The sequence below is a fragment of the Varanus komodoensis genome, unplaced genomic scaffold (assembly GCF_004798865.1).
Source record: "Varanus komodoensis strain SLA01 unplaced genomic scaffold, ASM479886v1 scaffold34_1, whole genome shotgun sequence".
In the NCBI taxonomy this organism is placed as follows: domain Eukaryota; kingdom Metazoa; phylum Chordata; class Lepidosauria; order Squamata; family Varanidae; genus Varanus; species Varanus komodoensis.
The window spans coordinates 282,133-309,170 of record NW_025335854.1 but is presented as its reverse complement, the minus strand read 5'-3'; the positions used below and the strand labels follow the sequence as shown (position 1 = coordinate 309,170).

General features: G+C 39.4%; 1 protein-coding gene across 3 annotated transcripts in view; it reads right to left on the bottom strand.

Annotated features, from left to right (window-relative positions):
• KCNT2 (potassium sodium-activated channel subfamily T member 2) overlaps positions 1–27,038 on the bottom strand; it is a 231,858-nt gene that overhangs the window by 40,998 nt on the left and 163,822 nt on the right. Inside the window, exons 14-20 of one of the 3 annotated variants that reach the window (XM_044439322.1) lie at positions 12,689–12,797; positions 9,949–10,098; positions 6,841–7,070; positions 5,270–5,486; positions 4,293–4,398; positions 3,462–3,634; positions 1,865–1,936 (exon numbers count right to left, since the gene is read on the bottom strand). In XM_044439322.1, coding sequence (XP_044295257.1) covers positions 1,865–1,936; positions 3,462–3,634; positions 4,293–4,398; positions 5,270–5,486; positions 6,841–7,070; positions 9,949–10,098; positions 12,689–12,797 — 1,057 coding nt within the window. The remainder of the gene's footprint in view (positions 1–1,864; positions 1,937–3,461; positions 3,635–4,292; positions 4,399–5,269; positions 5,487–6,840; positions 7,071–9,948; positions 10,099–12,688; positions 12,798–27,038) is intronic. The other 2 variants (XM_044439323.1, XM_044439324.1) reach the window with 2 other exon arrangements.

Genomic DNA, 27,038 nt, shown 5'->3' with positions numbered 1-27,038 from the left:
AAATAATAGAAGATTTCCACTACTGTGCAGTATAGAAATGTAATAAATGAAATAAGCAACAAGATTGGGTTGTTCCTTTTCACCCAGTAAGTAGCAGTTATTTTTAATTGCTTGCCTGTGTGAAAACCATGTGCAACAGGATAAGGATTCTCTCACTCTGTGCAAAAGGGCTTTTACTTGCAGATTTTTTTGTGCAGGGGGAAATTCAGCATATCCCCAATGTTTTGAAAAGTCCCATCTACTCTCTCCCATCTGGACTCTATTTCTTCATCCTTCAGCAGGTATAATCTTGGACTCTATCTCCAGGCACTCACTGCAATGTTCTCAAAGATCCTGAATGAGAAGTAGGCCATGTTGAAACTGTGACTAAATCTCCATAAAAATTGATGGAAAAGGAGACCTTAAACACAGCACGTCCAAAAGAGAAAAGGGTGATGACTAAAAGCTAAGAACAGGGTGATGTTTGTGTCTCATAGGTTCTAAAAGCACAGAAACCTAACCTCTTTCCTGGTCTATGAATCCATTCCTAGCCACCCCTCTCATACCCAACCCACCCAATGATAGTTTTCTACTTGCACATAATTGTCATGAAAGCAAGCAATCAAAAATATTACTGTACGTTGTGTAGTCTGTAAAACTTGCATGTGGCACAAGTGTGCAGAATTAACCCTTCAGGTTAATCTCTGTTACTAGTTATACTGCTTGCAGTTAATTTACACTGGGTGACCAAGGTATAAAATTCCTTTCTTATGTTATTCAGCACATTCTTGAAGGTTCCTCAGAGACCATGCTTGCTGCATGGACAACCTATGCAAATATAATCAGATTATGCTGAGCTATGGACATTCTCCAATGTTTCTTGAGAACTATCAATATTCCTCAGAATATTGTACAAAGCAAGGTTAAGATGCACACTGGCCTCAAAGACTGTTGGAGAAGATGCATATTGCATATGATGACAGATTGTGATTATTCTCCCATATGAGCCTCTCTTGGCAGGTCCTTTCACAGGCATACTTGGTGGGAATATAGGAGAATGCCTTTCAGTAAAGGCCTGGAAAACTTTTCCTAGGGAGGCTAAGTTGGTGCTTTCCCTCTCAGGCTTCTGAAAGCAGGCTAACCCCTTTTTGTTCCAGCAGGCATTTAGGAACGGCCTGTGAGTTTGCACTGGGTTACTTTTACTGCTTACATCTATAGTAGTGTTTTTAACCTGGGTAGTTTTTCAGTTGGACACATCTAACCTTAAACACTGCTGATGAAATCCTATAGTTATGAAGACTAGCCTTTGAATTTGTGCACACGTGTGCAAGAGAAAATTAGGCAGAAGTAAACTCAGAGGAGGAGTGGTGGTTCTAGCTCTCCTAATCTCATACCATCCCTATCTCAGAACTTTAGTCACATATGATTAGCTTTAGCTGCGCTATCCTAAAATGTCTAACCCATGTCTTCCATATCGTAGATTGGCCATTCACTTCGTGAACTGATGGAGCTCATCTCTTTCAGTCTGTCAAGAATGAAATGGATGAACTTGAAGGTAGCTCAACAAGTTGGACGCGACCTGTGGCTACTTCTAACCATCGGGCAATAGTCATGATCCCAGCATGTGAACAAGATCCAAACTAGCTAAAATTGTTTTCTTCTGGGCCTCAGAAGCAGACATTATGATACATATACATGGGTACAATTCCAGGATTCTTTTTTTTAAAGTCTAAACTAGCAACACAAGGAGGGTTCAGAAGGTTGAGGACAAATATACATGCAATTTTACAACCTTTTAGACACTGGCATCACACAGGTACATGCAAGTACATGGCACGCACACCACACCACAATACAATAGTGTTCCAAGGATTATTTTACCTACTTGTCAATAGAGCCCACCATGTAGTAAACCATTGGAAACCAACAGATTGCATCCAGAAAATGCATATCTGGCCTAAGCAGCAGATGGGTCACAAAGTGAAAGATAACATCACAAAAATTTTGTGGCAACCAACATGTTCTCAATACTAATAAATTCAAAGACAGTTTTACATGTGCTTGGAAAGATGAATGCTTCCTTCATTATACCATCAGTACTATCTTTATTCTATTTATTCCTTCCCAATATTCGCTCTCCTTATAACCATTAATAACTGTGATTTTACTGAGCGACAACTACCAAATGAATATAATTGTATACAAAATGGTGCTTCTAACAAAACAGTTAAAATATCAGAAGTGCACAGCACAATGGTATATAAAATACTGTGTCAAAGATATCTAAACAGGCATACCCTTCACATGCACTCTGTGAGAGCCACTTTTCTGTGATGTGATCTCACATGACTGGGGGTTGCATGTGAATAATGCAGAATATTTGAGTCTTTCCCAAGTCAACACCGCATTGGGATTAGCTTCAGTGACCAACAGCATAGCAGAACTTTTGTATCACATGACTTAAAATGCCCAAACTTTGGTGCACATGAATCCTGTTGAAATCAATGGGACTTGACGATAAGTAATTCTGCACCGGATTTTGGTGGAGAAGCATTTCACAGGGAGGAAATTCCTATTTGCATTATTGTCCCTGGACAAGGGGACCCATGTCCGGGGAAGTTGTATACAATCTTTCATGTGTATCACAGTAATGATACACAAAAGTTACTGCTGCAAAGTGTAAGGAGATAGAGACAGGGAATCAGCAAATATGATTTAGCTACATGAAACGATGCTTTTAAAGTGATGTGTTTAAAATTGAAGTTCCCAAAACAGAAAACATGCAAGCACTAGAGGGCAGTGTGATTCTAAATTCTGAATTCCAGTGTGCTGTGAGCTTTGCAGAACTGAAGCTGAACCTATTATTCATAAGACATTTCAAAATTAGTATTTCATAGATAGGAAGATTCAGAAAGAGGTCTACTAGAGATCATGGGGCCAATGTCAACAAAGAATGGGTGATGATGTTATCCAGCAATACAAATGATAGTTATGTCTCATGCTACAACTATGTCCAAATTAGCTTCATCTTGGACGTGGTTTCAGAAGAGAATTATATGGAGGGCTAGCCCTGGAAAATAAATTTTGTTGTCTGAAGTGGAGCAGCAAATGATTCCAGCCCATCACTACCATTACATTGCATTGTGTTCATGACCTTTTCGCCTTCTCAGCCGCAGAGTTACTATAATAAATAAGATCACTAACCATTTGCTGCCCTTTCATGGCACTCAGAATCAGCACTCAGTGGCAACTGCCTCAGTGGCTCTAATGGTAGGGCCAACCCAGCTTACAGCATAGCACAGGGGCTTGGCCTTGGGTGCTTAAAAACTGATGGTATATAGGCATCGGTGCCATTATATTTCTGATTTAAAAGCGATTATTTAATAAATTAGTCAGCAACAACATAGAACTCATGCCATGCCCTCTTGAATCAATATCCAAATCTGTGATAAAGAATAAGCATCATTTTAAAGCCCACTTACGGATTGTCCAACAGTAACACTATTGGGTTGAGTTCTTTCTTTGGTCTGTAGTAAGCCCTGAGAGGCACAATGAAGTTGTAGAGGCCATTCCCAGCAGTCTCTGCAGCGACTATAATGATTTTGTTTTTGAATCCATAGGCTTTGGCATCTTCGTAGTAATTATGCTGGCACCCCTGAAAGCAGGAAGCAAAGAGGACCTATGACCTCCATTCACTGAGCATGCCCCAGGAAGGCAGTATCTTCAATATAATATCAGCTGCTGAATAAGCCAGATGATGAATTTAAGAATTGCCTGTAGGGCTGGCTATGAAGCATACATATAGCCTGGCCTACAGGAGGAACGTCCTATGAAGGAATGCAGACTCTGAGTCCCTTGGATAAATACCCTTTCTGGAAAAAAAATAAATTAAAATTAAAAATCCATGGCTTACAGAGGAATCACACAACCCCAAAGCTGAGCCCAGATTTGGAAGTGAAAGCCCTCTTGGGTGAAATTCCACATCAACCTTACACTAGCAGGTTGACGCTTCTGCCTCCTTCAGAAAAGCATGACTGTGATGGCCTGACAGAGATGTGGCAGAAGTCACGGTGCTTCCTCAGAGCTTGATCAGCTATGCTACCAGAATGTGACCATGCCTGGAGGTATCCATTATATACCAAATAAATAGCAAAAGCTCTGCATATCTTGACATGAGGGTGGACAAGTTGAGGCCCTGCCGAGGTTTTAGCTTACAACTTTCAAGATACCTCACCATCAGCTGTCCAGGCAAGGGCTGATGGGGCTTTCTGCCAAAACAACTGGTGGTCCACATGAATAAACAGTGACTTTACCTTATCTAACCTTAGACAGCAAAATGGCACTTTTTCATGAAGCAAATGGCAGAAGGTGGGAGAACTTCCTATATACGGTGAGTAAGGGGGATAGCCTTTCAGATACCTAAAACAAGGAAAAATCCAGTGTTGTTATTACTATTAAGTTCAGGGTATCCCACAATACATCTCTGTACCATGGTTCCCCTTGTGTCTAAATACCTCCTCTCCTTTCATAGATGGTTTAAGTGGAGCAAAGAAGAGCATTCCTTTCTAATTTAACAGCCCCACAAACGCCACAATACAACCACCTGGAAAACCGTAAACGCCATACACTTTTGAAAGGCCACGTATGCTTTTATTGGTCCCAATGTCTTCTCCTTGGCCTCATTAGCTCTCAGTCTCTGCAATCTAATCCTCTTTCCTTTGGACTCTCCAAAAGAAACCTCCAGCTTTGGGCCTTACCTCAAATCTGAATTCTCTATATCCATCATCCCTCTTTGCTCACCTGTTCCAAATGACTGCTGACTGTTCTCCTTCTGTTATCCTTATGATAAACACCATATCCTTCTAGTCTGCACATACTTCACTTCCAAAAGGAGATCAATTAAGCTAATAGTTACCATGTTCCTAGGTCAGAAGTAGCCTAGTTTCTAGTGAACACTACATGTTCCACTGTATAAATGCATGTATGTGTGACTGGCCTGGCTGGCAGGCTGGTGGGTGGGCAGGTTTGCTTCTTCCCTTTCCTAATTTCACTAATTATATACCATGAGATCAATTTTAAAAGTGGGATACTTTTCCTATTCTCCATCACACTTTTCTTGAATGCGACCCTTTTGCACCAAGGCAGTATCCTGAGAGAAACAGGCAATAAATCTCAGATGGGAAGTATTAATCTTTGACTTCTGCTGAGGTCCATCACCCACATGTCATTTCCTTTCTCCATTTCCTTGCCCTTTCAAATATATGAACTTATGCATGTCATCTGAACATACTCTAGGCCATTGGAAACATCTTCATCTGAGGGAGTTGTTTCATCTTCTGACTGGTCACTTAAGAGGTCGCAGGCATGAAGTGCTGACGAGTCAGCAACCTCCAAGACTGGAGCTATGCTTGGTCTTCTGCCTGCTTTCCCTGCCTCTGAAGGAAGGGTGAGCGTAGGCCCACTGGGAGATCTGCAGCCCGTATCTTGCAAATCTATAGCCACAGTACCTGGGAAGAAATGCAGAGAAAAGTCAAAACATTTTGCCTTTAACAATGTGAAAACGGGGACAAGATACCCGATCATGAGGTTTGAGGACCAAGCTGGATGTGATGGTGGCAGATCCATGCACAGGATTGGATTTGTTGTCATGAATTCATGATGGGAAGAGGAAACCTTGCCTCCCTTATGGTCTTCCCCTCTTCCCTACCCATGTCTTCCTCCTCACCTACTCTACAGTATTTTGAAGCAGTTTTTTCTCCAGGTGGGCTTCTATGGATGGAAATAAACCTACCATGAAGATGGAAAACACTGCTCCTGTGCAACTTTTCCCAACTACACAGAGAGTTTTAGTGAACCTGACTGGTGAGGTGTGGAGAAATACATCAAAGAGGACTCCAGCCTATGAAAACTTATGCCAAGAAAAGTAAGATGTCACAAGATACTTCTTTGTAAAACTAGTCATTTCATTGGTATTCATTTATTTCATTTCTATGTTCTCCAAAACCCAAAGCTCTCTGGTTAGGCTATGATGATTTAAACCCTTTAAAATGCAATATTGTACATGATATAAAATGATTACATACAACAGGTAAGACAGTACACATACATGCACACCCACTCTTCAAAAGTTCTTAGAAAATTAAAATATCCCCTTTTTGTCAAATTCCACATTTCCCTCATATTTTGTGTTTGTACAAGAAAGTAGTCATGTTAATGAACACAACTTGCAAATTTTACCATATAATGGTGGACTGCAGTAGGAACAACAATTTTAACAATTTTGAAAGGAAAAAAGACATTGTCAAAAAGTAGGATAGGAATCTAAGGGTTTTTTTAAAAAAAGATGTAATACACTGCTCTGAGAAAAAGGCTTTGTCACTTCTAAATGTAACCCTAAACTTATCTCAAAACAACCAGAATTGCTTGTTTTTGAAATGAAGTTTTTAAGTAATGGGTACACATGCCAAGAAAACCGAACAGTTTTACCAATCAAATATACACAATTTCCATGTGTATAATAAATAGTTAATTGTTTATAATTAATTACCAAATGTCTTTCCCATGAAGATTCAGTGCACTGCGCTGATTAGAGTGAAGGACTGGGGACCTGAGAGATGCCAGTTCTAGTCCTCATTTGGCCATGAAGCTCATCAGGTCACTTTGTGCCAGTCATTCACTCTCAGCCTATCCTACCTCCCAGGGTTGTTATAAAGATAAAAATGGAAGTATGAAAGCTGTCTTGGGTTCCCCACAAGAGAAAAAAAGGCAGGCTATAAATGCAAACTGATTCCTTACAGTTTAATTTTCTTGCATTTTTATCCCTGTCTTAATACAGTCCCATTACATTATGTTCCTGCTTACCCATACTAGCAATGATGCTGTGGACAGGCAACCGAGAAGGACCCTGATAAAATGATCTGGATGGGTGACTTTTTCGGAGCTGCTCTTGCTTCTTAAAAGCTGAATTTTCTTCTTTTGTGATGTTAATGTAAAAGCATATGTCTGACGAACTCATAATATAGCGAGGGCCTGGGTTCAGCAAAATATTTTTGTTGTCTTCCCTCCTAACACCAATTAAACAGACACCAAACCTTAAAGTTAAAATTAAAAAAAATGTGATTAGCAAAAACTGAACAGAACACAGGGTATTACATGCTCATTTATAATCAAACTAGAAATACACTGCACTAAAAATAACCCTCTGGTTGCTTCTGCCCGTTCACAAAATTCAGTCCAAGAGCAAGAATTTTTCTTTGCTTGTAGGAAATACACTTGCTAAGAAAATTATCTAGAAGAACAAATCTCTGTTATGCAGCAACTACCAGATACCTTTCTTTACAATTCCATATCATTGACCAACTGCTCGATTAAGGAAGCTTGGGAACCTGATTGCAATGTAAGAATATTTTTGGCCTATTTATAGGGATGGCAAGAGTATTTATGTGATAAGAAACCCACTCCCTCGAATGAACACCAGTATGTGCAGTTTTTCTCCCACTCATGTTTTTGTGAAAGGGAGTCACTTAACTTGAACATCCATGTTGAACACCTTTATCATACAAGACCTTACCTGTGCAGTGATGAAGAAGGAGGCATGTTCTCCTTCAACCAAGCAAACCTTCTCATTGGTTGAGTAGCTGTCCTACTGGATCATGGTCTTCTGAGGCCCTAAGCTAGCCATGTTCTGTGTGAACAGCTACATTTATGGCATGGTAAACTGCTATTAGCAAAGAGAGGGTGCAGTTATGCCGCATACCAGGAAGTGTCACACTTTGGGCTGGTGACTCTTTTCTGAGCGGTGGCTGATGGGACACATCCCAAGAGAGGGAGGACTGAATGAGGAGCATAGAAACTATGCAAGTGTAGAAGCCACTTAATCATTCATAAGACCAAAAAAAAAAAAAAATCACACAAACACACAGCATGGAAACTACACAGTGTTGTTTGTTGTAATGTGCAACAGCTTTTGTGTAATAAAAAAAAAGCTGCTGGAAATGGAACACAAAAATATCTGCTTCATTTAAAGTGTACTAGGATTTTGGCAATAGGTCTGGTCAAAAGTCTCATGCTGTCCTGCTTCTTGCTGATTGTTCTTTCATCATTGTTAGGATTGATTTCCTTTCCTTTTGGGTTAAATAACAAATTTCTGCCATTTTTCATTTTCTTTAACATGGCTAGTTGTTGATGCAAAGGCATCTATGCTGAACCTGAAGGCCTCCAAAAACACAATTCAGGGCAAAGGAGACACATTTAAGAGGGAGGCAAAGTAAAATGTATAAGCACGCATACATACAAAAAATAAACACCCCTAGTTGCAGAAAGAGGAGATGTTTTCATCCATAAAATATGCAAACCATTTTTTTAGGGACAATGTGAAAGAATGTTGCTCTGAATACATGCATGTAGGATCCAATATATTAGGACAATGGAAGTGAAAGCGATCACCATGAGCCTCCAAAAATAGAGGATGCCAAGTTAGGATACCTTATACGCTGCCCTTTGAAGAAGTCCTGCAATGCAATGAGCATGCATCTGAAACTTATACAGAAATAGTTTTCCGCAAATTCTATTTGCGATCAAACACAGCTCCTGCATTATAATGGCATCTCAAGGGACATTAACAGGGAAAATGTAAGATTTTTTCTATGTTATCCTCATTTTTCAAACAAAACTCTTATCCCCTTCTGATCATAAAATTTTAGAAGAATAATGCTGTCTTGCAAAAAGATGTGCATCTCATTAAAATTGTACCATTATTGCTGAGTAGAGTTAATTTCATGTACTTTTCTCACCGAAGAGTGTTCTTAGAATCTATTTATAAACCATAATAGATAAACAGAAGATTGCATTTCCCCTAAAAGGATTTTTAAAACATTATTATATTTTATATATGTTACATTCTGGGCACCACAGTATAAGATGGAAATGTTATGCTTGGAAACATATCCAACCATGTCCATACACAAGCAATTGCCAAGTAAAAGCATGCCATGGCGGCACGGAAGCACCAGGAAAACCTTTCCCAAAGGGTGAGGAGAATACTACCATACTTGTTTGTAAACAGAAGAAGATGCTCTTGAAACAGTCTTTCAGGTGTAAGTAATAGGATGAGTCTTACCAATTGCCATTTACTGAGCAAGAGAGCTCAGTCAAATGCCCTAAACAAAGCACTGCTGTGCAAAACACAATGGGATAATTGTCCAGCCATACCCTGGGAGTTATAAACACCATCGCAAGTTTGTGGTTTGCTGCTGCTAGTTGCCTATGATGAGATAAAAGAGTCACTAGCTGAGGCCAGAAATTACACAGTGGAAGGAACTCAAGCTAAGGAGTTTGATATGGCTGCGCTATGGTTTGGTAATGTAGCTGAGGGTGGAGGAGAACTAAAGGAAGGCCCCCTCAGAATGGGGCACATTACTACATTGAAGTTCTCACCAGATTTTGAATAGTTTTTTCCATGCTTGGGAATGGCTTTAGAATATAGAATGACAAAAGAATAGCCTGTATTTTCTGTTGAGGGCCAAATGCATGGATCTTTAGTCAACAGGGGACCATTAAAATCAGGACATGGTGCCATATTCTGAATGAAAAGTATTGTTTCATCTAGCTTGGCCTTGGAAGTAATTCAGTCAGCTTCCACACAGCTGGGAATAGGGATGGAGTGTGCCAATCAGAGGGAGGGAATCAGAGGGAATAGGGATGGAGTGTGCCAATGTTTCCAGATGGGTTTAAACCTTATTTCTCTCTTTGTGAATGAAGAGTTCAGCATCAGATCTAGAGAATGGCCACTATTTCAAGATTCCAAAATGCCCAAGTCCAGTCTTGTAGCCTTTACCCAGCTGGAATCCAATGGTTCATCAAGCACAAGGTCAAGAAGCCCTGTGCATTTCCAGGGGACCAAAGCAAGAGTTTCCGAGAGGAAGTCCTATTAAATAATTTCATTGTTTAAAAAAAAAACTGGCAACGTACTTTTTGTGTGCATGAAAAGATGCATATGTGAAGCTCTTTCCCTCGTATTCAGCAAAAAACACACTTTCCTCCAGGTTAATGTGATACACTTCATTGCCGGAGCATCTCCCATACATTTTCTGCCACTGTTCTGGCGATTGTTGGCCTTCCCTGAAACACAAATAAAAAAGTGAATCAGTGTTTTGCCATGCAAAGGCAGTGGGGGGTGGGGTGGAGGTATGATATGAATTGACTTTTTCTGCATTCTTCTTCATCATCACATAGCACTGATTGCAACCTGCAATGGTGCCAAAACCTCCCCCATAGTCTGCTTCTGTTCAGAATACAAAATCATGCATGGAACTGTTGAGGTGGAATAGTTTGTCTGCTGTTATAAGGCATTTTATTTTCTCTCCATCTGCTCTCTTCCCTTTTCATTTTACAACATTTTATAAGAGGTGGAGGAAGAGACTGTGGGGGAAGGGACCGTGATTACAAACTAATATTCAATAGTTTTTCAAATGACAAAACAACATTGTTTCGATCTTATGTTAATTAATATCCATTTATTAAAGAAAATTGCTAGATTTTCGAGGGCTCAGAATTCTTCCTTCACTTGACTGGGCATATTCATGTTAATGAAGCTGCCTTTTTTCCTTCCTCGTTCTCAGCTGGCAGGCAGAGCTGTTTTCCATTTTGTTTCTCTTAGCAGGTGCCAGCGAAATGGGCACCATTAATAGCTTGACATTTGCCTGCCTCAGTGCATTGTGAGTTTTGTCCACCTTGGGGAATACTCAATTGCCATACAAAAGGCTAAGCAGCCCTGTGGGTAAATGTCGGCATTTTATTCCTACTTATACAGCTACTTCCATGCAACTTTGTCATTTCCTTAAATAGAGACAGCATTTGCCTCAACACTGGACTTAACAGCTTAATGCAATTCTTAGGCAGAAATAGAATCAAAGGAATTCTTTGACATAGGTTGCCACTTTTCTCCTGCCAGGTTCCCTTGCCTTGGAAAGCTGCATGACTGCTGGAAATCTGTCAGCAGAATATTCCCCCTCCCAGCATATCTTTGATGGAAAAAGATGCAGCAGTTAATATGTTTCCTTGTCTTGCAGCTTTTAAAGAAGCTGGAAGCCCATCACACACAAGGCAGACAGAGAGAGACAGGGAGAGGGAGAGGGAGAGAGAGAGAGAGAACAAGCAAGCAAACCTATTTTTATAGATTTAAGGGGGAAACTGGTAATAACCTTGCATAAAGATATATGCAATTTGATTCACCAGTGGGACCCACTGCTAGCATGATGGGAAGATAAAAATCGAAAGAATAATCAGAAGTGAGAGGAAACACTAAGATCTGGATAGAATGGGGCAGGTCATGGAGCTTGAAGAATTCTGCTCTACTGATTCCTCAGCTAACCCATTCCTCTCATCTCTCATCCACCATTAACTTTTTCTTGCATAGATGTTCCGACCTACTGGTACACCTTAAGGAATGTGCATGAGTGCAGCAGCACTCTTGGATTCTGCCCATAGATTAGGTCCAGGCTATCAAAGGATGCCACCAGATTTCTTAGATGCTGCAATGAGAAACCTATCCCTTATTATAATCTGCTTTGCTTAAAATGTTCCATTTTTGTTCAGAATGTTGAGGTATAACACCTGCCATGTCAGGAGGTGGTTAAGAGGTCATGAGCTGCAGTCCTTCCCAGAAACACCCCCCTCTTTAGTATAAATTCCCACTCCCACCTTTACCTTTGATTGAGGGATGGGACAATCTCATTGCCTGCTTCTGGTCTCTCAGATCCAGTCAAACTTGGCTTCATTTATTTATTTATTAAAATATTTTTATGCTGCCCCATTCGCCGAAGCCTTGGGGCGGCTTACAACAATATTATGTTGTAATATTGTTGTAATTATGTGTGCCCCAAGCCTTTGAGTATGAGAATTTCCTTCCAAAGAGATTCTCAATATATTCAACTTTTGACCATAAATTAGTGAAAGGAAAGAAATTGAATATAGTGATTTAAATAAAGAAGTGAAGGCAGTTTCTGGTGGGCCTCTGTAGGAAGAGCACTTCATAAAGTGGATGCTAAAACAGAAAAGGCCATTTTTTGCATTTCTTTTGTTCATCCCACCTCCAAGGAAAGAGGCACAAGCAGCATCTCCAAAACTCCGAAACAGGGAGGATCACGCAGGAGAAAGCAATAGCTAAAAGCATCTTTGTAATGAACGAGCAGCCAAATGTGCTCCTTAAGGAAAGAAACTGAACAGATAAGGTCAGTAAATTATTCCTTCACACAGTGTATAGTCACTATGGAATTCATTGCCATGAGAAGTAGTGATGGTTGCCATTCTGGGAGGCTTTAAAAAGGGATTTGAAAGATTAATGAGGGAGCAGGCTATCAGTAACTGCTAGTCTTGCTGGCCGCTACCTCCTTTACCAGAGGGGGCAGGCCTGCATACAGCAATTGCTGAGGAGCTTGGGCAGGAAGGAGGTCTTGCACCCATCCCGCTTGAGGGATCCTATGAACATGTGTATGGACTGCTGGGCTACATGGACTTTCGTCTGATCCAGCATGGCTTCTCCGATGTTCTTATGTTCTTATATCAGAACTTTCCTGAAGGTAAGAAACCACCTGAAAATATGGAAGAAGTTGGTTGCTCATGGGAGTGCAGTGTTCTTGTTCCACAGGCACAAAGAAGACAGATTGTGATTGATCACTTCCACATCCCTCCATCAAGGATTTGTACTTACTGCCCTCTTGAGGTATGAACTAACAAGGTGATGAGTGTAGAGGTTGCTGGGCAAATGCAGTTTAATGCTAACATTGCATATTTGAATTCCTCCTCACAGACAACATGATCTGCAACAAAAGAAACAAAATAATTTGATTTTAGACATGAATGCCAGAAGCTGGACTTAGCCTCAGAAGTATTCTACATTATTTCCAGAATGGCCTGCTATACTTGTACTCAGGTATGGAGAAATCACATGGGACAAAATTTAAGAAATGATAATGAAAATAAAAATATCAATTTCATAATATTTATTGTACATGCATTTTCCACAGAAATATAAGAGGGAAAAGCTTTGTGCCTCCTCCTTTCAAGTTCTTGTTGAAACTTAAATTCCATCCACGGAGAAGGATGTGGTGGGAGGAAATTAAGTAACACTTAAAGTAAACTAAGGAAGGGATGGGGAGATGCAATGAGCAGATCATTTCCAAGTCTCTATTGAGTCTCTAAAGTTTATGGAAATCTGCTCCAAGCAGGGACTGATCCGGCAGGATGAGTTGACCAGACATTTAATGAATTATTCTTATCACAGTGTCTGAGATTTATAAAGAAAATATATAGTACATATAGAACATAACTGCGTCTAAGTTTCTGCTTCTCAGCTGTGTCTCCATCATCCCATTCCTGGGTGAGAAAATAACTGTGGTTCCTCCCTGAATATCAAAATGTGTGATGAGAACAAATTAAATTGTGGATAAAATATTTATTAGAAGTATGATCTGCTCACTCTGCAGGATCAGCCACCAAGTAGGCACTAGGCATGATCAACTCATTGCATCTCCCTTCCGTTCTGTGGTCATTATGGGTGCTTCTTCATCTCCCTCCGCCACAGCCTTTCCTTGCCTTCACCATGGCTGAAATTTAGATTCCAGCAGACATTTGAAAGGAAGCCAGCACTATCTTCTTTGCTTCCATTGCTGTAGAAGTTGCACATACATTACCTGAGCTATGTAATTAAGGGGAAACTGTATGCATGCCAAGACAGAAATACATCCTGCCTTCTCTAGTATTTTCCAGCCAGCTGTGAAATATCATGTTGGTGATTTCTCCATCCCGCAGGCATGACACCTACCATTTCTTACCCTGTGACGGTTTCATGGCAAGAATGCCCATTATGGAATGGCACCACATGGAAAGCAGACGATCCTGCTCCTGCTTGCAGACTATGTCTCCTGCTAGCCAAGTATTCAATGGCCAAGTAAAGGGGCTCCCCATGCATAATATACGTATGTGTCCAGAACTCTTCTTGATGGGACCAGGATCCCATTTTACAGGGAGAAGCTCTTTATACGTATGTAAGGATGAAGGTATGGCTGCTTCATACTGCTGCCAAATATCTGCAGGAGCTAGGTTCCTTCTCCTTCGCTCTTTCAAACAACAGACAGCTCTTTGGGAAAAGTGCTTCAATTCCAATGTATAACCAGCAAACTATACCCAGCAAAGAATGCAACTCTGAATAGACACAGAGTGGTTTGTTCAACCCAATCTAGAAACTATTTCCAAGAAGTCTCCTTTTGAGTAATCCTGGACCCCATCCTTCCTCCAGATGGGCAAGCCTCCTTGCTGTATGTAGGCCCTTTAGTTGGCTAGTTCTTCTCTTCTGATGCTGTGTCATGGGGTCAACAATCAGACCAGCCTCCTCTGGTTCTTCTCCTGTGTCCCCTGCCAGCACTTCCAGATCTGCCTGAACAGCTGCAAACTGCAGTCTTGACATAAGCTGTCTGTCCTCCACCATCTCTATGCCCACAGACTTGGTTTCCCAGACATCACAATTCTCATCCAATAAGTGTGTGTCACCTGGGACCTGAAATGAGCTCCAAGAACTGTCCCTTTAATTCTCAACAGTGTCTGACTTGGATGTGCCTTGGTAGCAGGACTTCACCTGTGAAGCCTGAGTCCTTGATATGTTCAGTCAATGCATGTTGGAGGTTTAGCAAACCTTACCTTAAATCACATGGTGCAATCTTGTAAATATGGATGCCTATCACAGAGAATGCAACAGCATATATTACAACCTAAAGACATCCCCGATCTGACAGTATTCATTTCTACCTCATTTGTGACCTCATTTGGGCATATACCTCAAGTATATACTTTTATGTCAATGCAATCTGACCTTTGCTTCCAATGAGGGAATAAGATTCTTTTCATTCCAAAAGTATGTTGCTTTTCAGGGTAATTTACTTCAAGACAGCAAGTGATGCTCTGCCCACAGAAGTCAATCAAATAAATGCAAATACAATTTCTTAATTGGTTTATGAACATAGACTACAGAATCTCTACGATGCAGCCGTCTCTTTTCTCAAAATTACTTCATTCTACAGCTAGCACAGTTCCGTGTATATATTTTCTCTCTATAACATCACTAAAAGGATTTTTAAAAATACGGCATAACTAGTAATAGCTTTGCCTATTGTATTCTTTCATAATCTACCCTCAGAACAATCTCCCAATTTTATCCTTAAATTGCTTTTTAGAAGTCTGATTTTTCTCAGTAGGATTATCTCATTTTCAGTAGTATTGATCTCTACTAACTTAATCCACATCTCAATTTGAGAGGGAAAACCTAATCTAGTCACAGTTGGGTTTCTGAGTTAGATTGCTTTTTCTCATTCAAATACCACAAAGTATTTTATTTCAAAACTGTGCATAGGCCGAAGCAGATAAACACCTTTCTGCTTCAAATAGGCTTTGCTTATCAGATAGCTCTAGCGGAATTATTCAGAAGACAAGTAAGGCAGAGGTGTACAGAGGTGTACAAAATTATGCATGAAATGGAGAAAATGTATAAGGACTCTTCTTTCTTCCTCTCTCATAATTCTAGAACACAGAGTCATCCCATGGCAGAAGATTCAGAAGGGATAACAGGAAGGATTGCTTCAAACTGCTCAGAGGAGAGACCACAATCTGGATTGCTTTAAAATAGGAAACATTCATGGAGGAGAAAGCTACTAGTCCCACTGGCAATATACTCCCTCCAGTAAAAGCATGTGTCTAGGAACACCAATTGCTGCTGAAATTGGGTGGAAAGATACTATTGCATTCATGCTGTACTTTTCGGTTTTCCAAGGGCAGCTGGAAGAGCACTGTATGGATAGATCAGAACACTATGTTTTGCCCTCAGCTGCAGCTCAGGCCTCTTTCCAGGAAAACACCTATTTACCCAGTACAACTGTGCTTTGACAATTGTCGACTTGTGATTGCTCTTGCTTTAAACTGATCTCATCTGGATCAAAACCTTTCCACTCGACTCTTAGGCTGTTTCATGTCATCCCCTTTTTGGATTCACTCCTGTATTATGAGATAGTCAAGGTCAACATATGAATCTTACTTTGTACAATTACAAACATAAAGTAATTGCTGTCCTTGATACACTGTCCAGTTTCTAAAGTTACTGCTACTCCATTTTACCTAGGCTTTTACTTTTGTTTTACTCTGTTTTAAATTTAAGGTTTTTGTATTTCATTTTACTCTGCTTTGTATTTTGTAATATTATATTCTGTTTTTGTGAATTGCTCAGAAAGCTTGGCTATTCAATGGTACAGAAAGGTAAGAGAAATGAAGATAAACATTGATTTATCTCTTACCCTATGCATGTAGATTACTTTTTCTGTCAGACTGTGTACACTTATTGAATACACATGTGTGGTTGCCACTCAAATTGGCAGCCTGGTTTTGTTATTCTTTTTCTTTCCATGACATTTAATGCAGCTTATCTCCTATTTTGATATATAACTACTTGACTCCATCAACAAGTTCCATAAGAGAAAAAAAAATCATAGAATAGTAGGGTCAGAAGTGGCCAAGAAGACCATCAGGTTCAACTCTCTTCTGGTGTAGGATGCCAGTTACCCCATCCCACTCAAATAACTGTCCAGCTTCTTCTTGAATGTCTTTCATGTGGGAAAGCACATGACCTCTCTTGGCAAGCTGGTTCTACTGAACCAGAAAACTGCTCTACACTGAGCATTATAGAGAAGCATCATGCTCAACTCTGAGTTGCCATCTTTGAGCACCAGGTCATGATGGTGCCAGTGTTTTTGTATTTCTTTTTATATGGTGTATGGAGCTTTGATTTTGCCCTGCTTACCTTGTTGTACCATGTGCCCCAGTTATGAAAATTGATACAGGGCATTATCTAAATTGACAGATGAGGAAAAGCTCATGGAAGGAGATACTCAGTTACCTTGAATGGTATTATCAGTATTATCGCAATTCTTTTTTTTTTTAAAGAAAGGGGATTGATGCTGGCAAAATGTGATAGGAACATAGATATGACCCAGAAACAAATAATCTCTACTGTTGGATCCATTCAGCAAAGCATGCATTTAGACACATAGATAAGAAAGACACACAACTCGGGAGAGATATCTGAGAGAAAACCATGTTTTTACCAATTTGGGATGATAGGAGACACTTGTCCTATTGTACCAGGTGCATAAAATAGAAATACACAGTGTCCACGTTATGCAATGACATAAATGGAACATTCACTTTTGCAATAAGCTTTCATGTGGGTACTGGAGTGATATGTGGATATGGCAGAAGAAAGGGAACACTGGATAGCTTTTCAGTCACTTTCTGTTTCACCCCAGTGAGGCTCACAACACACAAGGCTCCAGGCAAAGGTTGAATGGAGAGCTAGCTGGAAAGAAAAGACTATTGCACAGGTACTGGGGAAAAGATATTACTCCAGTGAACAAAATCCAGATAGAAGAGTGCATCTTGAGAAAGACAAAATTGCCAGAGATCCAAGTTCAGCAAGGCATTGAATTCCCAGAGCAGAACTATTGATTAGCCCTTTATCTAACCCAAAAGTCAGAAAGGCTTTGAAACTTAGAAGAGACAGGATCTTCCTGAGAACTTTGCATTACTTTGCTACTACTTACTGAGAATTATGTTTATGTCTGCAAATTACATTCCATTTGCAATCCTGAGAGTGAACATGAGGAGGAATTTAATCCTTCAGATTTCCCAAACACTGCAAAAAAAATATTCATTTGTTCAAATACCTCCAAATTCCAGATTTTCATGCTTAAACCCATGCAGAAAAACACTTTATTTATTAATTTATTTTGGTGATGGTGGGTCATAAGTGGGAATTAACATTCTGGCTGAGGGAAAAGTGGATTTCCAATTGGGAAGAGTTGCACGCATGAAAAGTGCACATTTTTCCTGAGGGGTTCAAAGGAAGCAAAATGAGCTTCAGAGAATTAAGAGTCTCAATACATTCAGACTTTGAGAAGAGGAACTACTGCCAACATGGAAGGAACTCCATATAACAATGATACATAAAGAAGGCAATTCTTACCAAACTGTTTGGTATTTCATTATTTTCATTTCAAACAGATTCATACAGACCAGACTGGATTTGTTCCAAAAAGATTTATAAAAGATAATATTCATTTTGCAATTGATTCAATTGAATTGGTCAAGAAGAAAGCTGCATTTATCCTTTAGATGTAGAGAAAGCTTTTGGTAACATGACCTGGCCCTTCTTAATGAAAATGCTTCAATGTTTAGACAGGAAATTTTAACAAAAAAAAAAAAAAAGCGAGACTAGACCCAAAAATTGAAGTCTTAAAAGCAGATGGGGAAGAATATAAAATGAAACGTTATGCTGATTATATAGTCTTCACCATTCTAAATCAACATCAGTCTATTCAATATATAATAGACCAGCTGAAAAATTTGGACTCTATTCAGGCTATAAGATTAATAAGGAAATAATATATACATTAAAGTTTGCAAAAAGAAAGAATGAATGAATGAATGAATGAAAGAAAGAAAGAAAGAAAGAAAGAAAGAAAGAAAGAAAGAAAAGAGAAAAAACAGGACGAGGAAAGTATAAAAAAGAGTTCAATTAAATTAAATTAAATTAATTAATTAAAATCAATTCAAACCCGGGGTAAAATTAATTCAAACCCAGTTAAATATTTAATGATAAATGTAACAGGAAAAAATGATACATTATTTCAAGATAATTACCAAATAATGTGGATGAAGAGCCAAAAAGATCTACAAAGATGGACCAAATTAAAAGTATCATGGTTGGGATGAATTTCCTTTATAAAAGTGAACATAGTACCCAAATTGAAATTTTTGTTTCAGAGCATACCAATTTCTACACCAAGAAAAATTATCCAAGAGTGGCAAAGACAACTAAATGCTTCTATTAGGAATTCCAAAAAGATGAGGATTTGATTTAAAACTCTTCAGGATGAAAAGGAGAGAGGAGGACTTGCAGTACCTAATTTAAAGCTATATCATTACACAGCTGGCCTGACTTGGATTGCAGATTGGATTATAAATGCTAATGACAGGCTAATGAAGTTAGAAATAGCAGATCTTGAGGCCGGAATGCACAATTTCTTATGGATCAGAGTGAAAGACCTCAATATCAAATAATACTCATGCATTAAGGGACAGCCTAATAAAAATTTGGTATTCCATGAGAGAAAGAATTAATCCTCCAATCTACTCTCTGATGTTCCCTCGCAGCATATGGAAAATACTTGATTTTATAACCTATGGGGTTATGATTGACCAACAAGCATGAGGCAAATCTTGGCAACAACTGAAAGATGAAGGAAAAATAAGGAATGGTTTGTTTACCACCAATTGGTTTCAAGATTGAAAGGGGAAATACAATCAGGGAAAGGTATGGTAAGAGATTTGACAGATTTTGAAAAGCTGCTTTCCCAACAAAATGATCATTTATTAGGAAAACTTTATAAGCGGCTACTTCAGCATGACACTGAAAAACAGCAAGACAAGAAATGTATGACAATTCGGAATGAAAATCTTGGAGAAAAAAATATCACCTTGTCAATGGGAAGTTTTATGGAAGAAAGATGTTAAATTCACAGGTAGCCAAGCACTAAGATAAAATTGGTATAAGATTTTTTTATGGTATATTACTCCAAATGATATAGGAAAAAATAGATAAGAACTACAATGGGAAATGTTGGAATTGCAACAGGGTAGATGGGACATGTAATGGACTTGTGAAACATTTAAAAGATTCTGGAAATTGATACATGTGGGAATAATTAAAAAACACTTTTAAAACTAAGTTTCCTATGAATCCTAAGAACATAATTCCAAGACTTTTTCAAGGAATATGTCAGCGTTATTTTAAAAAATATGACAACTGCAGCAAGAATTATAATTGTTTTTAAATGGAAAACACCAGTATGCCCAACAAAGGAAGACTGGAAAAAAAAGTTGGCAGAGTATGCTGTAATGGCAAAATTAACTAATTATGTAAACAGAGGACTGATTGAAGAATTTAATGACAAATGGAAATTTTATTATACCCAGTATAATTAATATGATGTAAAACGAAGCTTGTTGATGATTTATAATTGATTTGAAGTGATTGGAAAATTTGTCAGTATACAGAACAATAAGTTCCCTTTTTCTGAGCTTCCATAGAGTATTGAATGACAGATAGACATTTCTGGTCTCTTTGAAATTTGTGAGCTTGAATCTATCAGTTATATTTGTTCAAAATTCCTCAGAAATTTCTCTCTCTCTCTCTCTCTCTCTCTCTCTCTCTCTCTCTCTCTCTCTCATGTGTGTGTCCTTCATTTTCCATATTCTACTTATGTTAAGAAAACAATAAAAACATTAAAAATATATTTTGCAAGTTGTTTGTTGCTACTTAGCATTGTTCTATGTTTTCTTCTTTGCTGAATATTTGCTTGCCTTCCCCAATCTCCAAATGTTTGGACTTCAACTCCCATCACATTCAAGAGCCAGGAATTCATGGAATTGTGATTTAAAACATTTGGAGGGCACCAGGCTGGCTTACTTGAAAATGGGGGACTTGTATATTTGGTAAGATGGGACAGCTATGGATTATTGTAGACCAAATGAGATCATTTGCCGAATCATACAAAAAGTAGCTCACTTTCAAAAGCACTGAAAGGACACAGTGAAATATTCCAGAATTGATTCTAGCAGGGAAAGAAGAGGTTCTTAATGCTTTTCATCATTTATTTATTTATTAAAAACTTTTATATGCCATCACCACATGCCTTGGCATCTCGGGACGGCTCACAGCATGTACAATCAAAAACAATAAAACAATAACAAATTCCATAAAATTATATAAAAACAAAAAGTGACTGTTAACAATAAAATATTAATTTTTAAAATAGCAATTAAATAAAAAGGTTTTAACCTGGTGCCGGAAAGAATATAAATGATGAAAGCATGCTTTTTTTCCATAGCCTAAAACTCTCACCTCATAGCTGGGGCAAAGAAGGACAGTAGAACTAACTAACTTATAAAGATTTTGTAAGTATTATATTTATAAGAGTTGAACAGGGCTGTCATGGAATTTTGGAGGACTTTTATTCATAGGGTCAAGATAAATTGGAGATGATTGTGGTTGCCACACAACAACAGCAAATGTTACCCTGCATGCAAACTGCCACAATCTCTTGGCAAGAGAGCTCCACACACCAGCAATGCAATCACTACCGTCTACTTCATACTTCTTTTGTTCCACACAGACGCATTCATGGACTGGGACTGCTTGCAGGGACAGAAGGCACCTATGTCAACTGCTCCTTTGCAAAATAAAGACACCCAGGGTTACCAACATCCATTTAGATGAGGTTTTTCATTTTCACAGATGTCTTATCCAGCAGATAAAAGAGAGTTATGATTGTGCCTGAACCATGAGCGCAGGCAGACACTTAATGATTCCACACTGATCTGGTCAGAGTTGGGCCCTTTAAATGAAATCAGGAGGAGTTATTTTTACTACTTCGATTAGCAGGGGATGATGTTACTGAAAAGCACAAGCATAAAAATCAGATTTGCAGTAAAGCTGTGAAACCAAGCTTTGAAATACAGACTTCTGCAGTAGGGATTGCCAGAGCTGTGGCAAAAAGATAATACAATGGAGAGCAAACATGCAGCTCTTGGAAAACTATTTCTGTTACTAGGAAGTCATACATCAGCCAAACTGTTAATCTTAAAAATAAAATGGACATTTCCAAAGGCTGAGGCAAACAACTTGTTATGTTGTTCAGTTGTTCACACTGCTAAATTCATTTTTCTAAGAATAAAGAAATAAATCAGCTTTATCTTCTATGCCTTGCCTTACATGTAAAAATAAAGATCATTTCACGAAAATGCAATAGCAAAGGTAAGTTATCAGCCTGGTGACCCTCAAAGAGAAAGAGACAGAGAGATGGAGTGTATACACACTCTTTAAAGAGAAATTACCAGTGCTAAACCCACTCCTGCTTTGAACAAAAACTAAATAATGTTTTAAATAAAAGTAGCATTGTGCAGTAGCCACAAACGCATTGGAGGAAAGTTGAAAGCTTAGATGAAAGGTCTCCAAACTGTATTTTGGTGTGCATGCTTTTTTGTTTTTCTTCAGCTAATCCTCTACTACATCCAGCCCATCAGGCTCTTCAAGTGCAAATCAGTTCACAAGTCCATCATTTGATCTTTCAGGACTAGAGAATACCCAGCGGAGAGTGTGAACTGGTTCCATTGAAAATCATGGTTGGATGATACATCAATTGGATTTTGCATTGGATGATACATCAATTTTACCTGTGTTGATTATACCCATGATGGCACAGTCACACCTGCACAGTCACCAGCCAGGAGAATAATGAAGAAAGGCTTAATTGTGTGAAGCCCATGTCGATATTTCTGTAAGGCCAGAATGGTAAAGCAGTCTACGCAAGCATTGGCACCCAGATTTATACGTATATCTAACAATGCTAGCATAAACTTTACCAAATGAGTCTGATAATAGCATTAAGAGATATGCTACAGCCCTATTATGATAAACATGATCACTTTTGTGAAAAATAATAAGCATTTATTCTGATTGTTTTCACAAGCAACACCAAAAAAGGGAAATTGAAGTACTATCTTGCACATTATTTTTAACATGTTCTACAACTGCAGTCCAATGCATGAATATTAATATTTTTTTCCCTTTCAGAGTAAGTTGACTATTTTCAGCTGTGACCTGGTCTGTGTTAAATGTTTTACTCAGTAGCTTTTTTTTTTGGAGGAAAAAAGGCTACCTACAGTCTGCCAAAGAGTTTTTTTTTTTTAAATTTTACACTTATTCTGCCAGTATACACATGAACTTTAGATCGTACATGTTTCCTATTCAGTGGCAAGAACATAAATCCTTTGAGCTCTCAAAAAAGCACTTCTGCAGATGATCTGCATCACCTCGCTTTGTTTGACGGGAGATGTGGGCAAATAGCAGGTAAATGTTTCTTTCTTTTGCATTCCTCATTCTCACTCTATCTCCCAGGTCTTACACCACAGGTCCTGGCGTCAGGTGAGCCAGCTTCTTACAGGTGCAGTGACTGAGAAGAGAACCCCCTTGTTCAGTCTTGGAAGGTGTCTACCTAGTGCTTTATCCGGACTGTTTTCTGAGTGCTAATGGTTGTAGCTGTGCTGATGAGGTGCAGACTGGACTGAGTTGAATTCTGCTTGGGCGCATTGCCAGTTCGAGAGGACAGGTAAGTCTTGGGCTGCTGGAACTCCAGGGTCACAGTAAGCCCTGGCAGCCCCTTCTGTTGCCAGTGCTCATGAAGTTGAGACATATCCCTTCATTCCGTCATTGTTTCTCTTTCTATTTCTCCCCCATTTATACAAGTCTTGTCCATTCAGAAGAGGATCTGTGCACTGCCTCTGACATGCAGGCACTGAACAAACTGGCATCCAGCAGCGGGCTTTTCTCACTTCACTTTCGATGTAGAGTCAGGCTCACCGTCATGGACTGGAACCATGAGGTATTGTGTCTCCCACCTCTGCCAGGTGCTGCCAAAGCCACCATGTGGGAACACCATGTGACAGGCCTTCGCATGGGCCTGCAGCCAGCTGATCAAGTGGCCCACAAAAGGTGTGTACTCATGATATCTCCATCATGGAAGCTCAGACGATTTCATGACATCACCCTTGTCCAGTCTCTTCCATGCTTTACAGCCATTCACACATTTGTCTTTTTTTGAATAAGAAAAGTCTGGTATTAAACTTTAAATTTTAAATCATGACAAACTGGAACAAAATCCAGTTTTGTGCATCTCCACCACAGCATCATCCTGCAGTTGGTTAACAGAATATACAAAAGCAGAAAAATGCAAATACAACCCCCCATCATAAAAAAGACACTAAATGACAGATTGATCATCTTCAACAAAAATGGAAGAGGAAGCCCAGTAAAATGGTGGATCTATAGTATATATATGTATATATTATTATTATTATTATTATTATTATTATTATTATTATTATTATTACATTTTTATACTGCCTATAGCCAAAGCTCTCTAGGCAGTTGACAGCAATAGACTCATACACTCAAGTCACCCATCCCACTTCTGCCCAGGCCTGACCCTGCTTAGCTTACTGTCATATACTATATACATTCATACATACATACATACGTATGTACGTACGTATGTACGTACGTAATTAGTAGCATTAGCCTCCTCTGGGTGGAAGGCTAAACATTCTTGCATATGAGTACACCTCAAAATGCTTTCAACTGATCCTGTGTATCAGGATTGTTTTGTTTCTTACTTCACTTCTGGCAGTCTGTGAGTTCAACAAGCAGGTTACACTAGGCAGAAATTCTCTGTGGTGCTTCCTGGCAAGATGGCTGCTTCCACAGTTGTAGTCTAATATCCTTAATGGTCTCTTTGCCCTTAGTTTCAGGAATCCATGCAACAAACTTTCTCTGCCTCATTGGTGCTTTATCCAGGGGGGTTGAAATGACCCATTGCTTGAAATAATTCAGTGACATGATTTGACTGGGTAGAGCTGATAGGGTAGAGCTGCAATCATTTCATTAAATTTTTATGTAGCTTTAAAATAAGTAAACAAGGCTATTGGAAAATTGTAGGCTTCATTCACTTTGAGACAGCATTTAGATTGATATTAATTTTTAACTTTAGAGTAGGCATTCGTATTTTAGAAACAGAATAGGTATATTTAATTTAAAATATTGTGATAATGTCAAACCTTTTTAATGCAGAAGGACAAGAGAAATAAGGCTAGAGATGAGACAAAAGGAAAAGGAGGGGGAAATAATGAAAATGAACAGGAACAGAAAATTCAGGGAGAAATGAAATTAATTTGGCTAGGGCTAGGAGAAATGAATGGGAATGGAGAGATAAATTGTAGGAAATGAAGAGAAATGAGTCAGAACAGAAAGCAGAAAGAGAAGTGAATTGGAAGTGACAGAGGGCCTTTAGTACTGAGTGGCAGGCAGTCCATGATATAATGAGAAGGAACAGCACAGCTGAGTCTTGTGGGCTGCTGAATGAACCTGTGCTTCTCCCCACATGTAAGAACGCAATCTCATGTTGTCAGGCTCTGCGTTCGCCACATCGCTCTACCACAGGGGTGGATTCTGAATATGGTGTCCAGTGATAAGTGCAGCCTACACAGACGTTCGGAAATTCTGCCACCTACATTTGCTTCACCCAGCCCTGCCATTCCCCAACACACTCCCAGGAGTCTCAATCCTGCGTGCTGACTGAGTGTCATGCTGGAGCTTACTGTGCAGTGAGAACTTCCATCGAGGTCACCATGTTAGTTATCCACAGTGTCAGTCCTGTGGATTGTCCACAGGGGCTGTCCTCATACATTCTGCAGGTCAATGCCATTCACCACAGCACAGAAGGAGAGTGATTGGCAAAAAGTCCCTGATCTAACCCATTCATTCTCCTCCTCATGTGCAAGCGGCCTCCTTTATGGGACTTCCCTGTGCGATGGGAAATCAAAGCACTCTGTGTGGCATTGGACTCTTCCTTTACTCATGTATTGGTTTGGGTTTTTATGCAGGCTGTATGCCCTTGCCTTTATTATCTTTGGGCAGAATCTTCATATATGCAGCAGCAGCAGCTTGTCAGGCTCCTTGCAATTAGGCTTCTTTGAAATAATGAGAACTAATATAGCAAACTGTAACAAGTAGAGTAGATAAGAATGTGTGTTTACAAATAGCAAATCCATGCTTGAAATCCCAGCACTGCCATGACGCATGGGGTGATTTTAAGAAAGCCGGTCTTTTTGAAACCCGAGTCTCTGCTCCCCACACCTGCTTTGCAGCTACCTTGAGAGACTAGACCTCCATCTCTTTAACCTGCTTTCCTATTAAGTGAAATGGAACTGAGGTGAGACTTGGGTTGGAATGTAAATGTTTTGCCTTTGTTAAGATGGACATCATATTGCAGTAGGAAATGTTGCTTCAAAGGTGTCGTTTGGGGAGCTGGGACAATCTCGGACTTCAGCTCAGTTTGTGACTTAATGGGGTACTCGTGTAGGCTGCAGGTAGGTCATTAGTTGCTTTCCAGTCATGCCATAGACTGCATTCCACTGTTTGGTATTGGATTTGATCATCTCTGGTGGCATTGCGTAGTAGCAGGAGACCTGTCAGTGCATGCTGGGTATCTTAGATGAATCAAGTGTTCCCATGAAGGCCCCTGACCTTCCAAGATCCACTGACAGGAGTGGTTTGACGAGGTGAATGAACTTGCAGAACTATTATTTTTGCATAGCCTGCCACTACTGTAGATAGAAAGTTGTCTAAGGGGGGGGGGGTATAGTTATGCATTTATTTATTAGATCTATATCCCACTTTCCCCCAATTAACTCAAAGCAGCTTACATAACTTTCCTTCTCCTGCTTTCAATCTTATTACCACAACAACATCCCATGCGGTAGGTTGGGCTGAAAGTCTGTGACTGGCCCAAAGTCACCCAGTTGACTCCATGGCTGAGGGGGACTGAAAGTCAGATCACCTGAATCCCAGTCCCATACTCTTAACAATGACACCACACTGGCTCTCAAATATCTCTGTATTCTGTATGGAAGTCACCATCATCTTGTGGGTCTTGAAAAATGGTAAACAGAGCTATTCACAGGGACAGAACAATTTAATAATATGAATGTACAGATACTTTATGGTTATTTCCAATGAGGTTTGATACAACTTGACTTAAGTTTTGAGGTGGCTGAGAAACAATGCATCTACATGGGTCCCAGGAATGAGTCACCTGATTGTTAAATTCTTGCATCTAAATCCAGTTTATAAGTGTCTTAATTATTCACAGTGGGTGTTCATTAGATGCAGGTATGGGCTCCTAAAAGAGGCGGAACAACGAGAACCTTGGAAAACAGCCAGGTTTCTCTGTTCATTTGCTTAACAAAGTGGTTTGCAAAACTATATCCTATACATAAGTCAATCTCAAGCATAACAAAATATTTTCCTTAGAAACAAATATTGTCAAAACACTAAGTATTCCACC